Below are 15,728 nucleotides of genomic sequence, written 5' to 3'. Positions count from 1 at the left end.
TAAAGAAGATATTAATCTCTCCCAGTGGCATTTTCTCTTCTGTGGAGTGAGTATATCTTCCACTTTTCTGATTGTAGCATTTCCTGAGATAATCACAGCCGCCTTGAAATATTAACTGCCTTTCCATGAAGATTTCTCTAATCTTCAACAATACTGTTGTGTTAAACTCTACACTCACACAATCAAACTCTTCTTTTGGAAAAGGGTATCAAAGCCACACCTCAATCTTTGGGATCCTAGTAAGTGAAGTCATTTTCTATTTCCCAACAATCATTTCTAGTCCTATAGCTGTTGGTCTCTTCATAAGCATTTAACTTGGAAGAAGACTAGAAATCCCACCTGACTTTTCTTTCTTACTAACAAAATTAATTCATGACCAAAACTAATGGTTATGAAAAGATGTACTGAACTCCAAGATATTTATTTAAGTTGTTCTCTATCTCTACGTCACTGCTTTATTTTAGGCACACATTTTGATGGAATTACTACACTTGTTTGCAAATGAGTCTATGGTTTAAGTCCATGCCCCTCAGTACTCACTGCTTAACAACTTGACCTTTAAGAAACACAAATTTGGGGGGCCAGAGTGATAGCACAGCGTTAAAATGTTTGCCTTGCATGTGGCCAACACAGCACAGACCCCGGTTCAAATCCTGGCATCCCAGATGGTCACCGGAGCCTGCCAGGAGCAACTTCTGAGCCTAGTGCCAGGAAAACCCCAAGTGTGTGACCCAAAAGCAAAACAAACAAACAAACAAAACACACACACACAACACACACACACACACAAATTTTTGAGCACAGCACTCACAGCAGGCTTCATTAGCTTTCCCACCAATTTATGTTCAGGATTTTCAAGGGAAGGAAGAACCCTGGATTTGTTATTCTAGAAAGGCAGAGATAGTCCTTTTTAAAACAGACAAACAAACACCACACACACACACACACACACCAACTCTTGCTGCTTTTTACTAGCACACAGACAGGAAATAGTCCTGTGAGTAGGGATAAATGATAAAAAAAGAATGATTGAACTCTGGGAAACCAACCTACGTCTCATTTGTAGTTGTATTAGGTCAGCCATCTTCTAGTCCCTGTCTGTTTCCTAGGGTTAGTTCTCCTCATTCACAAGCTCCTTTTTCCCTTGCTTTCAAAACTCTTCACAAATCTGGATTCTCTTAGAATACAGAGATGCTACAGTCTCTCCAGTATTTGGTATTGGTCTTCTCTGTCCAGGATTTCTCTACTCCCATCTGTCCATCTGTTGAATGCTCACTCCCTTCTCAAGACCAACAATGAATGTCAGTGTAATCACTTGTGATTTTCATCAGAAAGCCTGGTCACGTCTCCACGATGGAGCTAACGACTAGTGTGTATATGTCTCTCATCACACGAAAGGCACTGGATCGCTTAGGTTGGTAGTAGGTCTGCTTCCCTGCTATGTAGCTGCAGTTTCACTGAGCAGAAAGTCTAGGCCTTCTCGCCCTTGGAATCTGCAATCCAAATACAGGACCCAAATAGAGCATGAGATTGACTCATGACTAGGTGCATTTTTAAGGACTCCATTAAACTCACATCAGATTCTCCAGGTAAGATACTTTAAACACAATGACATAAAAGGGAAAAGTGAAAAAAATTGGAGATATAGATAGAAAATATACATCATACAGGTAGTTATTCCCACATTATGTTTGAGTAATGGGACTGAAGTGATGAGTATTTGCCTTACATGCAGAAGAGCTAAATATGACCCCTGACACCACATATGGTTTCCCAAGCACTATCAGGAGTGATTCCTGAGCAGAGTCAAAAGCAAGCACTGGGGCCAGAGCAATGGCATAACAGGTAAGGTGTTTCCATTTCATATGGCTGATTTTGTTTTAATCTGGTTTAATCTCTGGCATCCCATATGGTCCTTGGGAATAACCCCAGAACATCACCAGGTATGGCCCAAAACAAAAACAAAAATAAGCCCAGACCACACCAGTTGTATCCCCAAAACACAAAAACATTCCAAAGCCAACAAAATTTATAATTCGGCTTGTTTATTAAGTAGCTGTAAGCAGCAAAGGCTATTTTAAAAAAAATTATTTTTTTATATTTTTTGATCACACCTGGTAGTGTTCAGGGGATACTCCTGGCTCTGCACTCAGAAATCACTCCTGGCCAGCACTGGGAACCATATGGGATGTCGGGATTTGAATCACCGTCCATCCTGGGTCGGCTATGTGGAAGGCAAATGCCCTACTGCTATGCTACCTCTCCAGCCCCTGTTTAAAATTATTTTTATGTATCATCATTTAAATGATGAGAATACTTTTAGAATGCAGAAATGATATGATATATTCTATGATATATTCTATATTCCTGTCTGTATGCTAGATATATATTCTAATATATCATATTATTTCTGCATTCTAAAAGTATTTCAGGGGGGGCACCTCTGGTGATTAAGAGACATGTTGTACCAGGGTTTGAATAGAGGTCCTCATACCTATGAAGCCTACTTTATCCCTGATCGTGATCAATCCATAAAGCCCAAGAGTATATATTCTTTATATTAATTTGGAGTAAATTGTTCTGGCTTATAATTTTGGAAAAGGGGGCTGAGGTGATATTACAGTGGACAGGGCTGTATCCTATCATATCCTGTATTCTGGCCTTACACAGTAAACCCAGGATATGTCCTTGACTCCCTAGATGGTTCCCGAGCCTGCAAAGAGTCATCCCTAAATACAGAGCCAGGAGTAAGCCCTGAGCACTTTTAGATGTGGCCCCAGAAAAAAAATAAAAATAAATGAGCAAAGATTTAATGCTTTTATAAAATATTGTTTTTAAAATAAAAGAACTTTGGGTTACTTTCTCACCATTACTTACCTCTGAAAATTCCATAAAAGCATATTTATATATGAATATAAAGACTTATTTATACGTTTTTTTTGGGGGGGGCACACCCAGCAGCACTTGGGAATTACTCCTGGCAGGCTTAGAGGACCATATGGGATGTTGAGGTTTGAACCTGGGTCGGCTGTTTGTAAGGCAAACACCCTACCCATTGTGCTACTGCTCCTGACCCAATTTATTTTTATATACAGTGAAGAGTCACTAAATTTCTAACACCTAAATTGTTTTGTTGGAAGTCCAAGTTACAGTTAGAAAACATGTATTTCACTGACAAAAATTTTTAGGTCTTCATAATAGAGTCAGAACCTTAATAACATAGATTTCACTTTAGTGACATTCAAGATTTCACACTATATTTTTAACCCATCAGACACAGCTACAATTATATTTATGTTAGATTTGCAGTTTGTCAAGTGGCTTATTAGATTGTTCTAAATGCATGTCTGGGTAAATTTTGGTTTATTAAACAATTATAAGTTGTCAGTCACTGTGAGTGGATTTACTTGGTGAGTTGTATAATAAATACTAATCGTTAGAGGCTATTTAAAAACCCCAGAATTTAGTCATCTTTAAGTAATCCTGTTTCTACTTAAAATTGACAGGAATAATCCAGGGATAAAAAAAAAAGGAGAGAAATATCTTAGAGGCAGAGAGTGGGTGTCAGAGGGGAGGAAGGGTAGAGAATTTCTAAAATTATACATAAGTGAAGGAAAAAATTATTAGAGAAGGAAATCCGGTGAAATGTCTTGTTTGAGTTTTGGTCTTCTGAGTGAGAAAGCAAGGAGCTGTTGGAATGCCCTGGTTTCTTCAAGCCCACACAAACCACAGCTAATTTTTAATACACAGAGAACAATGACATAATGGCAGCCTGACTGTCCGGGAAGAGGATGGCATGCCAGCAGAACAAGTTCAGACTCAGCACTACTCCTGGCTCTGTACTCAGGGACTACTTTTGGTGTGCTGGGGATTAAACCAGGATTGACCACATGCAAAGAATGCCTTATTGCCTGTATTGATTTTGTTTGCAACATCACATGAGATTTAATTGGGATGAGGAGGGTTCTTCCTGATGGTTAAATCTGCCACTACCAATATGATGAATAATTTTAAGGGCGACTACTTGTTTTTGTTTTGTTTTGGTGACACACCTGGCAGCGCTCAGGTGTTACTCCTAGCTTTGCGCTCAGAAGTTGCTCCTGGCAGGCATGGGAGGACCATATTCGATGCCTGGATTTGAACCATCCATCCTTGTTCGGTTGTGAGTAAGGCAAACGCCTTACTGCTATGCTATCTCTCTAGCCCCAGGCAACTACTTTTAAATAGTTGTTTACAATGAACTACTTTTAAATAGCTACATAAATACACATATATTAAAAGTGTAAGAAAAAATTAATTTAGCAAACCCATGATTTACTTCTGTTTTTTTCTTGAGATGTAGTTGACTTAAAAAAAATGAATTTAAAGCAAATTAAAAAAATCGAACTAAGTAAGTGTGCAAATGCTATGCAGTCAAGATTCTAAAGGTATTTTGCAAAGTTAGAGAAACTGTCATATTATTGGTATAATAAACTAACAGAGAAGCAAGATTTATGCTAACACATTATTTCAATTGATCTACAAGCTAGAAACCTATATCCCAGGAACATATAAATAGTCTGAAATGCTGGATTCTATTGTGATTACTTTGGTCTTGGAGTGTAGGGGCCACAGTATGGAAGCTCATAAATACCACCTAAGAGATTCTAATAAATATTCTTGATAAAAATGCAAGTTGATGACCAAACCTATACATAGTACAAGTATTTGTATGAAATTCAGTATACCTACTTTCCCTTTTTAATTGTGTTCCTGCCAAGTAGTGGATCAAGGACTGGATCTATATTTTCATCAAGATTTTCAATTAAGATGATATCTCCACAGGCCAAAGCAGTTTCAATAGCATTCAAAAACCTTAAGATGACAACAAAATATAAATAAACCCAGGGAAATTCAACATTATTTTTATTAAGATATATTTTATTTAAAGAGATATTTTAAATGGACAAATTGAGAGAAAACCATTTTAAAGTGCATTCTTCAACTAGATACAATAGAAAACAAAACTTAGAGATAAATTTTAATTGTAATTTCCAAGTGAAGTCCAACTGTTTTAAACTACTAACTTTAGAAAATAACTATGGTTTAAATAAGTGTAACCCACATATATATATACACATATATTTGTATTTTGGGGTCACACCCTGCGGTTCAGGAGTTACTCCTTGCTCTGCACTCAGAAATCACCCCTGGCATGGGAGGCCATATGGGATGCCAGTATTCAAACCACTGTCTGTCCTGAATTGTGTGCAAGGCAAATGCCCTATTGCTGTGCTATTTCTTTGGCTCCTCCCATAATATACTTAAATTTACTTAATAGTTCCTTTTTTTTTTTTTGCCAAAAACACTCTGAAATAAATGTATACCTCTTGTGATTTTAGCAAATTTGCACAGCTTAACCTTAATATTAAATTACATGAAGTGGTTAAATATTGTTTTAGTTTGAGTTTCTGTTCTCTAAAAATAGCTCTCCCTTTAAAAAATAATCTTCAAGTATTCGGGCAAGGAAGAACTCCTATTTATTCACACAACTGTATTCCTTATTTCATTTCATGAATAAAACGATGATGGAGAGGTCAAATGAAATAGCAATAAATCTAAAGTTCTCTATTCACCTAGAGTTCAACATTAATTACCTCTAAGACAACTTCCTATGTATCAGACAGTATTGTCATGAGGACCCAATGACAGAAAATCTTAGAGTGGGTTCCATTTACAAAAGTGACAAAAAAAAAAAAAACCTGACCAGGAAATTCAGTTTACATGGCCCACCTCTTTGGGGCCTTGTCATCATGTTAAGATTCCAGTGTAGGTCAAATACAAAGTTGGGAACAGGAAGTAAACAAACAAGTGCTGTGTTACCATAAGGCAACATACTAATGGATTAAGAGAAGCCATACTGTGCCCACTCAGTCTCTGTAAGTAGAGACATGTCTCCTCCTCTCCTGCATCTCACAGATACAGGTTTTCTTCTAACCTTCACCCTAATTTCTTCCAGTTAGTGGATGCTGTCTCTATAAGTAGCCTTTCAGCAATGTGGCCTAGGAAACTTAAGGGGGCAGATCCATTGATCAATCACTCAATTGAGCAATTTCCAGTAAATCAGACTTCAACAAATTCCCACCCCTTCCACAGCAGTGCCATACAGACCAATCTTTCCTACAGCACTTACCCTTTCTGGCCCAAATGCGTGACTTTCAGGTTTGCTCCATACTTATTCTTGATCCACTTGATTCCCTGTTGCTGGGGATCGATCATGAGGGGCCAGCGCTCGCAGAGTGTCAGGATAGTGGCGTTTTCGATTGACATTCTGTCACTGGGCAGCCCTTCGTTATTCCAGGCTGCAATGGCCACATCGTCTGTCAGCATAGCAATTAGGTCCAGGCCTTCAGTCACTGGGATGGAAACCTTTCAGACCAAAGAACAAGAGATCACAGCTAAGGGGGGAACACATAAATTTCTGGTGCATTTTCTGAAGCCACATAAAACTCTCATTGTGAAATACAACGGTGAATCCATAACCTATGAGCCTGGTACTTATCTTCTTTTGCAGTATTGCATGTAAACACACACACACAGTCACACACATACTAGATATCTACTGACAGCTGAAGCAGTCACCACAGGCTCCCTTAGGCATTCATTCTTTCTGATATGACATATGAGGGCAACAGAACAACCAATGCAAAGGCATATACTTGGATCCTACAGTAATTCTCTATTTCTGTTTTTGTCAACTCTTACTTTTTTGGTATGACTCACCTTTACCTTAGCCACTTTTCTGGTCAGCTTCAAACACTCTAACTTCCTATGACTGTTCTGCCTACTCATGAACTTCCTGCTTCCTTTCCTTCTGGCTCATGTGCTTGCAAATCCTGCACTTGGACTGCCTTCAATGTTCTCTGTCCTCTTTCCAATGTCTGACTTGGAATGCTGCTGATGAAAGTTTGCCTGCTGAAACCACAAATGGATATTTTTCCAAATTCATCTGTTTTCTTACAGTTGCTCGGCAACACTCAACATCCACTTTCCTGCTGTCTTCACTGGGCATCATGGATGTTTCTATCACTCTCTTCAAACTTGCTTTATTCAGTTGTCTTTCCATTAGCCACCTGGCTCTGCCTTCTCCTACTTTCCTGAAAGTTGGGGTCAGCAAGTACTTCCATATCAATCTGCTTTCCCTCTAAAGATCCCTCTGCTAGAAGCTTTTGTTGTTTATATTCCTTATAAGCTGAAGGCACACCTGCTTCTCCCATGTGAATTAGCCATCCCATTTACCTTATTCTGAAGTCCTATCTCTTCCAGTTCCTGGTGCTTAGACCTCTCCAGCCTTTTGGGAGGGTTTTCGGTTAGTTCTCAGTGCTTACTTCTGGCTCTGTGCTCAGGACCACTATTGGTGGGATTTGGGGGACTATATGAGTGCTTGGTATCGAACACAGGTCACCTGTGTGCAAGGCAAGGGCCTTACTAGTTGTACTATCTCTTTGGCTCCCTTCACCCTTTTATCACCAGCAATTCCTTCAGTTCTTCTCTGGTGGCTCAGAAACCAGCTGTAGTCTCACTTATTTTATTTAAAACCCTCACTGGTCTTCAGTGATTTACTTCTGCTGATTTCCATCTCTTGATAGGCAAGTTCTGTAAGAAGAGGCTATTTTCCTTCTGCATCCTCACTTTCCTGTTCTGTGTAACCCAATATATATCTAGGCTATATATATTGGGTTATATATATATTGGGTTCTCTGAAGGTCTGATTATTTTTAATGACCACATTTTCAAATTTGAAGACTTTAATTTTTCAATTATCTTCTTGTCTCTAAATGCTTGGGTACTTTTGACCATTCCTATTATTATTATTTTATCTCCAACTCTTGCCTGAGGTTTTCCATTCAAAAAACAACTATCATTTATCCATCTTCTTCTGGCCTCCTACTACTAAATGTATTCACTAGTTTCCTGTTCTGTAGTCCTCTAGGGGTCTCACCTTACCTAGAAGTTTAAGAACTAAGTACATATTTATGATACCAAGTCTAAACCCCCACCTAAAAGCTCTTATCAGCTCTCTCAAAGTTAGTCAGAGAAGGCAAGAAAGGAATTCAACAACTGATGCTTTGAAAATATACGATTTGGTAAAAATGGAACACAATGAGGACACTGTTTCCTGATACAGGGACTACTTTATGACTTAAAAAAGTTTGGATTTTTAGGGTATAATCCATTAGCCTCTTTAAATATATTTAAAAATGAAAAGATATTAAAAAATAAAAACACAGCTTGATATTGAAGATACATTTCATAGTTATGGAACAATTAGTTTTCTTTTTAAAATGATTAACTTTGGGATTTCTTTCATGAGTTTTCCATAAAACATTTAACTATAAAAATGTCATTAATAGTATTTATATTATAAAATTCTATTGTGAAACAAAGCACAATGTCAATGTAAAACAATATACAGAGAGATCCAGACTATCATAAGGGCAGGCTGCATAAAGTGGAACCACCTCTCATTTCTTGGGCGAACAACACTGCATAGAAATCAGAAGGTGGTAGTGAGACTACTGAATTTCTACTTTCATTTTTTTTAAAAAGTAATAATTATATCTTTATTTAAGCACCATGGTTAAAAACATGTTTGTAGTTGGATTTCAATCATAAAAATATCACCCCCTTCACCAGTGCAACATTCCCACCACCAATGTCCTCCATCTTCCTCCTCCCCCACCTCCTGCCTGTATTCAAGACAGGCATTCTATTTCTCTCACTCACTACCATTGTTATGATAATTGTCAGTGTAGTTATTTCTATAACTGCACTCATCATCTTTGTATTATGCTTCATACTGAGACTATTCTGTGTCTATCTCTCTTCCTGTGACTCATTTCATTCAGCATAATAGTCTCTATGTCCATCCAGGTATAGGGAAATTTTATGACTTCATTTTTTCCTAACAACTATATAGTATTCCATTGTATAGATGTACCACACTTTCTTTAGCCATTCATTTGTCGAAGGGCATCTGGGTTGTTTCTAGATTCTGGCTACTGTAAATAGCACTGCAAAGAACATAGTCATGCAGAGGGGATTATTATGTTTTTGTGTTCCTAGGGTATATCCCTAGAAGTAGTAGTTATGGATCATTTGGGAGTTCAATTCCAGTTTTTAAGGAATATCCATATAATTTTCCAGAAAGGCTTGACTAGATAGCATTCTCACCAGCAGTGAATGAAAATTCCTTTCTCCCCACATCCCCACCAGCACTGATCTTATTCTTTGTGATGTGTGTCAGTCTTTGTGGCATGAGATGATATCTCATCATTGTTTTGACTTGTATCTCCCTGATAATTAGTGATGTGGTGCATTTTTTTCATGTGCCTTTAGATCATTTGTACTTTTTCTTTGAGGAAGTATCTGTTCATTTCTTCTCGGTATTTTTTAATGGGGTTAGGTATTTTCTTGTTAAGTTTTGTCAGTATAAGTTTTCTGATTTCCTACTTGAGGCTGCAGAAGAAGACCCCAGCGAACTTAATTCCATCAAGGTAGGCTGTCCCCACCCACAAGGGTGGTGCCAGACACCTGCCCTGGGCTTATTTAGGTCCTCTAGATTCAAAGGGTTATCAGAGACTACTTTGAGAAACTCTATGCCACGAAACATAAGAACCTGGAAGAAATGGATGGACTCTTATAGTCTTCCACAGTTAAACCAGGATGATCTAGCATATCTTAACATCCATCACTACTGAGGAAATTAAAATGGTAATCAAAAGTCTTCCCTAAAACAAAAGCCCAGGCCCAGATGGATTGACTAATAAATTCTTTCAAACCTTTCAAGAGGAACTACTACCAATACTTCTCAGACTCTTTCATGAAATTAAAAAATCAGGAACTCTCCCAAATAGTTTTTATGAACCCAACATCACCTTAATACCAAAACCAGACAGAGATGCTGCAAAAAAGAAAACTACAGACCAATATTTCTGATTAACACATATACAAAGATCCTCAACAAAATTCTAGCAGATAAGGTCCAATGCCTCATCAAGAAGGTCATAAAACATGACCAAGTAGGTTTCATTCCAGGAATGCAAGGATGGTTTAACATATAGAAATCAATCAACATAATACTCCATATCAACAAAAATAAAAATAAACTCCATATGATCATATCAATAAATGCAAAGGAAGCATTTGATAAGGTCCAACACCTATTCTTGATAAGAATTTATCAAGATGGGAATGGAGGGGCCGGAGAGATAGCATGGAGGTAAGGCGTTTGCCTTTCATGCAGAAGGTCATCGGTTCAAATCCTGGCATCCCATATGGTCCCCTGTGCTTGCCAGGAGCGATTTCTGAGCATGGAGCCAGGAGTAACTCCTGAGCACTAATGGGTGTGACCAAAAAAAAAAAAAAGATGGGAATGGAAGGAACTTTTCTCAATATAGTCAAGGCCATATACCACAAGCCAAAGCAAATATTATTCTCAATGGAGATAAACTAAAATCCTTTCCTCTAAATTCTGGTACAAGACAAGGCTGATCTCTCTCAACACAATGCTGGAAGTTCTTGCCATAGCGATTAGGCAAAACAAAAACAAAAACAAAAACGATATCAAGGGCATCCAGATAGAAATGGAAGAAATCAAGCTCTTTTGCAGATGACATGCTACTAAAGACTCTACCAAAAAGCTCCTAGACACAATAACTTCATATAACAGAGTGGCAGGCTACAAAATTAACATGTAAAATTAATGACATTCCTGTACACCAATAATGATCAAGAAGAAATGAACATTAAAAAATCAATCACATTTTATTAGTGTCACACAAACTCAAATATCTTGGAGTCAACTTGACTAAAGAGGTCAAGAATTTATACAAAGAAAACAACAAAGCCCTGCTTTAAGAAATAAAAGAGGAAACAGGAAAATAAAGATACATACCCTGCTCTTGGATTGGTAGAATTAACATCAATAAAATGGCAATACACCCCAAAGCATTGTACAGATTCAATGCAATCCCTCTAAAGATACCCATGACATTCTTCAAAGAAGTGGATCAAACACTCCTGAAATTAATTTTGAACAATAAACAAACACGAATAGCTAGAGAAACCCTTTGGAATATGTGAAGCATCACTTTCTCCAACTTTAAATTGTATTACTATAGTCATATAAAACTATAAGCAATAGTCATTAAAACAGAATGATACTGGAATAAATAGAGACCCTCAGATCAGTAGAATAGACTTGGGTATTCAGAGAATGTGCCCTAGATATATAATTTTTGATAAAGGGGCAAGAATGCAAAATAGAGCATGGAAAGCCTCTACAACAAGTGGTGTTGGCATAACTGGTCAGCCACTTGCAATAAAGCAAACTCAGACCTCCAGCTAACACCATGCACAAAGGTCAATTCCAAATGGATTAAAGACCTTGATATCAGACTTGAAACCATAAGGTATATAGAACAACACATAGGTAAAACACTCCATGGCATTGAAACAAAAGGCATCTTCAGGGAGGACACAACACTCTCCAAACAAGTGGAAGCAGAGATAACTGATGGGACTATATTATGCTGAGAAACTTCTGCACCTCAAAGGAAATAGTGCCTCGGATACAAAATTCACCCACAGAATGGGAGAAACTATTCATCCAATACCCATCAGATAAGGGGCTAATATTGAAAATATATAATATACTGACAGAACATCTAATCCCATCAAAAAAATGAAGAGAAGAAATTAACAGTTTCCTAAAACAGAAATACAAATGGCCAAAAGGCACATGAAAAAGTCTCCACTAATCATGACTAATAATCACTAATAACCACTAATCATCAGTGAGATGCAAATCAAAACAACAGTGAAGTACCATTTCACACCACAGAGACTGGTACACATCACAAAGAATAAGAACAATAAGTGCTGGTGGGAATGTGGAGAGAGGAACTCTTATTCTCTGCTGGTGGGAATACTGTCTCATCCAGCCTTTATGGAAAACAATATATAGATTCCTCAAAAGACTGGAAATTGAACTCCCATATGATCCAACTATACTACTCTTGGGAATATACCCTAGGAATGCGAAAACACAATACAAGAATGCCTTCCTCATACCTATATTCATTGCAGTGCTATTTACAATAGCCAGACACTGGAAACAACCAAGATGCCCTTCAACAGACGAATGGCTAAAGAAACTGTGGTACATATACACAATGAAATATCATGCTGCCGTCAGGAGAGATGAAGTCATGAAATTTTCCTATACCTGGATTTACATGGACTTTATTATGCTGAGTGAAATAAGTCAGAGGGAGATAGACACAGAATAGTTTCACTCATCTATGAGTTTTAAGAAAAGCAAAAGACATTGTAATAATGCCCAGAGAGGGTTGGAAGGACTAGTTCTTGATGTGAAACTGAACACATGGAATGGTGAGTTTAATTAGAGAGATGACTACATTAACTATTATGACAATGTTAATGGGTGAGAGAAGTAGAATACCTGTGGAATACAGGCAGTGGGTGGGGAAGGAGGGAGATGGGAGGCATTGTTGGTGGGAAGATTGAACTGATGAAGGGGGGTATTCTTTTTATGACTGTAACCCAACTACAATCATGTATGTAATCACGGTGCTTAAAAAAAGAAAAAAAAGTTCTGTCAGTAGGATATCTTACATATTAGTCCCTTATCTGATGAGTATTGGGTAAATAGTTTTTCCCATTGTATGGGTGGCCTTTGTGTCCTAGTCACTATTTGAATTGTAGAAGCTTCTCAGTTTAATGTAGTCCCATTTGTTTATCTGTGCTTTCATTTGTTTAAAAAGTGCTGTTTCTCCTTGAAAATGTATTTATCACAATCTTCTTTATATCTTCTGGTTCCAGATCAAATATCAAGGTGAGATTGCTGACTCTTCTATTCTGCATCATTTTGGTCAAGTCCTTTTATTCCTATTGCTCTGCTTTCACAAAGCAGCAAGTAGAATAGAACAAAACTTTTGTAACTTTTTTCTCTCTTTTTTTGTTTTGTTTTGTTTTAAATAGGGGGTAATTGTAAGATGACACCACCTATCAATGCCAAAGTTGTCCCCCAAATTCCTCTTTCCTTAAACCTTTTCCTTTAATATGTAAAAGCCTACTGAGAGATGGCAAAGCGGCATTTGCCTTGCAAGCAGCTGATTCAGGACCAAAGGTGGTTGGTTCGAATCCCTGTGTCCCATATGGTCCCCCGTGCCTGCCAGGAGCTATCTCTGAGCTATCTCTGAGCAGACAGCCAGGAGTAACCCCTGAGCACCGCTGGGTGTGGCCCAAAAACCAAAAAATAAAAAATAAAAAAAATAAAAAAAAATAAAAAGAGGTGAAGGACCTAGAGGAAGAAAACTAGAAAAAATTGCTTCCAGAAATTAAAGAGGATACAAATAAATGGAGAAAAGCCTACTGGATAGGTACTTTTATCTCACTCTTCACCTTCCTCCTCCTGGTGGATGGGTATTGATATCGGCTTGGCCCTCAAAGAGACAGAGGTGTAGAGTGCCTCAATGGTTCTCTCCTGACTAGCTTAGCTTATTATTTTTTTGTCACTACCCTGCATCTTCAGAACTGTTGGCCTAATGGTTTAAAATGTGGTGCGTGGGCCCGGAGAGATAGCACAGCGGCATTTGCCTTGCAAGCAGCCGATCCAGGACCAAAGGTGGTTGGTTCGAATCCCAGTGTCGCATATGGTCCCCCGTGCCTGCCAGGAGCTATTTCTGAGCAGACAGCCAGGAGTAACCCCTGAGCAATGCTGGGTGTGGCCCAAAAACAAAAAAAAAAAAAAAAAAAAAAAAAAAAGTAGTGCGTGAGGTGAGTTCACAACTGGTGGACTTTTATTTTACAAAACTAGATAATTTCAAGTGTTCTAACTCACTTTCCTTAATGGGTTTGTACTTGAATATCTAGAATAATCTCTTCATACTTACATGGTACAGGTTTTACAAATTGCTAGATTCTTATACTAGAAAGCAGGTGTGAATGATGAAGTCCTTAATGAATCACTGCTGGTAGAAAACAAAATGTCTCACGCTAGACAGCAAATCAATTTAAATTTGATTTTGGCTATCATTTGCCTTCTTAGCAGTATTTTCCAATAGTCTAGGCATAATTCACATTAAAGTTTATGTTTCCATCTTTCCACTGGACCTATCATTAAAATAAAAAAATTGTATTGGAGCAAATGTACCCTGGAGTGAATAGTACAGTCCATAGGGTACTTACTTGCCTTGCAGCTGCTGACTTAGGTCCCATCCCTGGCACTACATATGGTCTCTTGAACCCTGCCAGGAATGATCCTTGAGTACAGAGCCAGGAGGAAGCCCTAGTACAGTGGGGCGTGATTCCAAGCGAAAAATAATAGTGAAGGCTGGAGCACTAATACAGAGGGCAGGGTGTTTGACTTGCACGTGGCCAACTCAGGTTTGATCCCAGGCATTCTGTATGGTCCCCAGAGCTTACCAGGAGTAATTCCTGAGCACAAAGCCAGTTGTAACTCCTGAGTGTGACTGGATGTGGCCCCCAAACCAAAAATAAATTAAAATGCTTTAAAAAATTCAAGAAATAATAAAAAGGGAGAGAAGCACAAATTACCTTTTTATTATTTTGATTTTCCTATTGTTGTTTGTTGCTTGTTTCTCCCCGCCCCCCCATGGATTTTTGTGTGTGTGTGTGTGTGTGTGTGTGTGTGTGTGTGTGTGTGTGCTTTGTTTTGTTTTTTTTTTTTTTTTATTTCAGGACTGTGATTATTCTGTGGTTGGTATCTTTATTGCTGTGGTGCTTTTCTATTTTTTTGTTAGATTTTTAAAAAAAATTTTTAGTATCGTTGTTAGGTTTCTCCCTTTTCCGCTTTCTTTACTTATACTAATATTTATAGCCTCTAGAAGGACTCCTCCCATTTTATTTTATTTTATTTTATTTTTATTTTCTTCAAACAGAACCACATAATTTGAACCAACTTATTTTGCCTCACAAATTGAGGGGGGAAATAATGGAGGGTACCAAGACCAGACAATCGTATGAACATTAAGTAGAAATAAAAAATGATCAGACATGCTAGACACAGAGGGGACCACTTATACTAGCAACCTGGGTGTTAAAGGAGGGGGCTGTGGGATGCATACTGGGAACAGGGGTGGAGGGAGGACAACATTGGTGGTGGGAGTGCCCCTGATTCAATATCGCTATGTACCTAAAAACACTACTGTGAAAGATTTGTAATCCACTTTGGTCAAAATAAAAATTAAAAAATAGGGGCCGGAGAGATAGCATGGAGGTAAGGCGTTTGCCTCTCATGCAGGAGGTCATCGGTTCGAATCCCGGCGTCCCATATATGGTCCTCCCGTGCCTGCCAGGAGCAATTTCTGAGCCTGGAGCCAGGAATAACCCCTGAGCACTGCCGGGTGTGACCCAAAAACCACAAAAAAAAAAAAAAAAAAAAAAAAATTAAAAAATATATATAATAAAATTTGAAGGCTTATAAAAAAGTAAAGAAATAATAAAAGAAAAAAATGCAGCACATAGAAACATCACCATCACATTAGAATTTTTAGCTACTGTTATTGAGATACAAAATGGCAGGACATTCCCAGACACCATCAGGAGTGGCCCTGGAGGGCCCCGGCACCACAGGGCCCTGCTTCCTCAGATCCTTGGGTCTTGAATTGTTGGTCAGGCTAAATAAATGAGTATCTTCAGAT

General features: G+C 38.2%; 1 protein-coding gene across 1 annotated transcript in view; it reads right to left on the bottom strand.

Moving 5' to 3' along the window:
- Positions 1-15,728, bottom strand: part of DNAH11 (dynein axonemal heavy chain 11) — a 331,898-nt gene that overhangs the window by 65,567 nt on the left and 250,603 nt on the right. The window contains 2 exon segments of the mRNA XM_049785980.1: positions 4,732-4,854; positions 6,173-6,408. Of these exon segments, the coding sequence (XP_049641937.1) occupies positions 4,732-4,854; positions 6,173-6,408 (359 nt within the window).

This window comes from Suncus etruscus, chromosome 13 (genome assembly GCF_024139225.1).
Source record: "Suncus etruscus isolate mSunEtr1 chromosome 13, mSunEtr1.pri.cur, whole genome shotgun sequence".
Taxonomy (NCBI): Eukaryota; Metazoa; Chordata; class Mammalia; order Eulipotyphla; family Soricidae; genus Suncus; species Suncus etruscus.
Note: the sequence above shows the minus strand (reverse complement) of the source record. Positions and strands in the feature narration are given on the sequence as shown.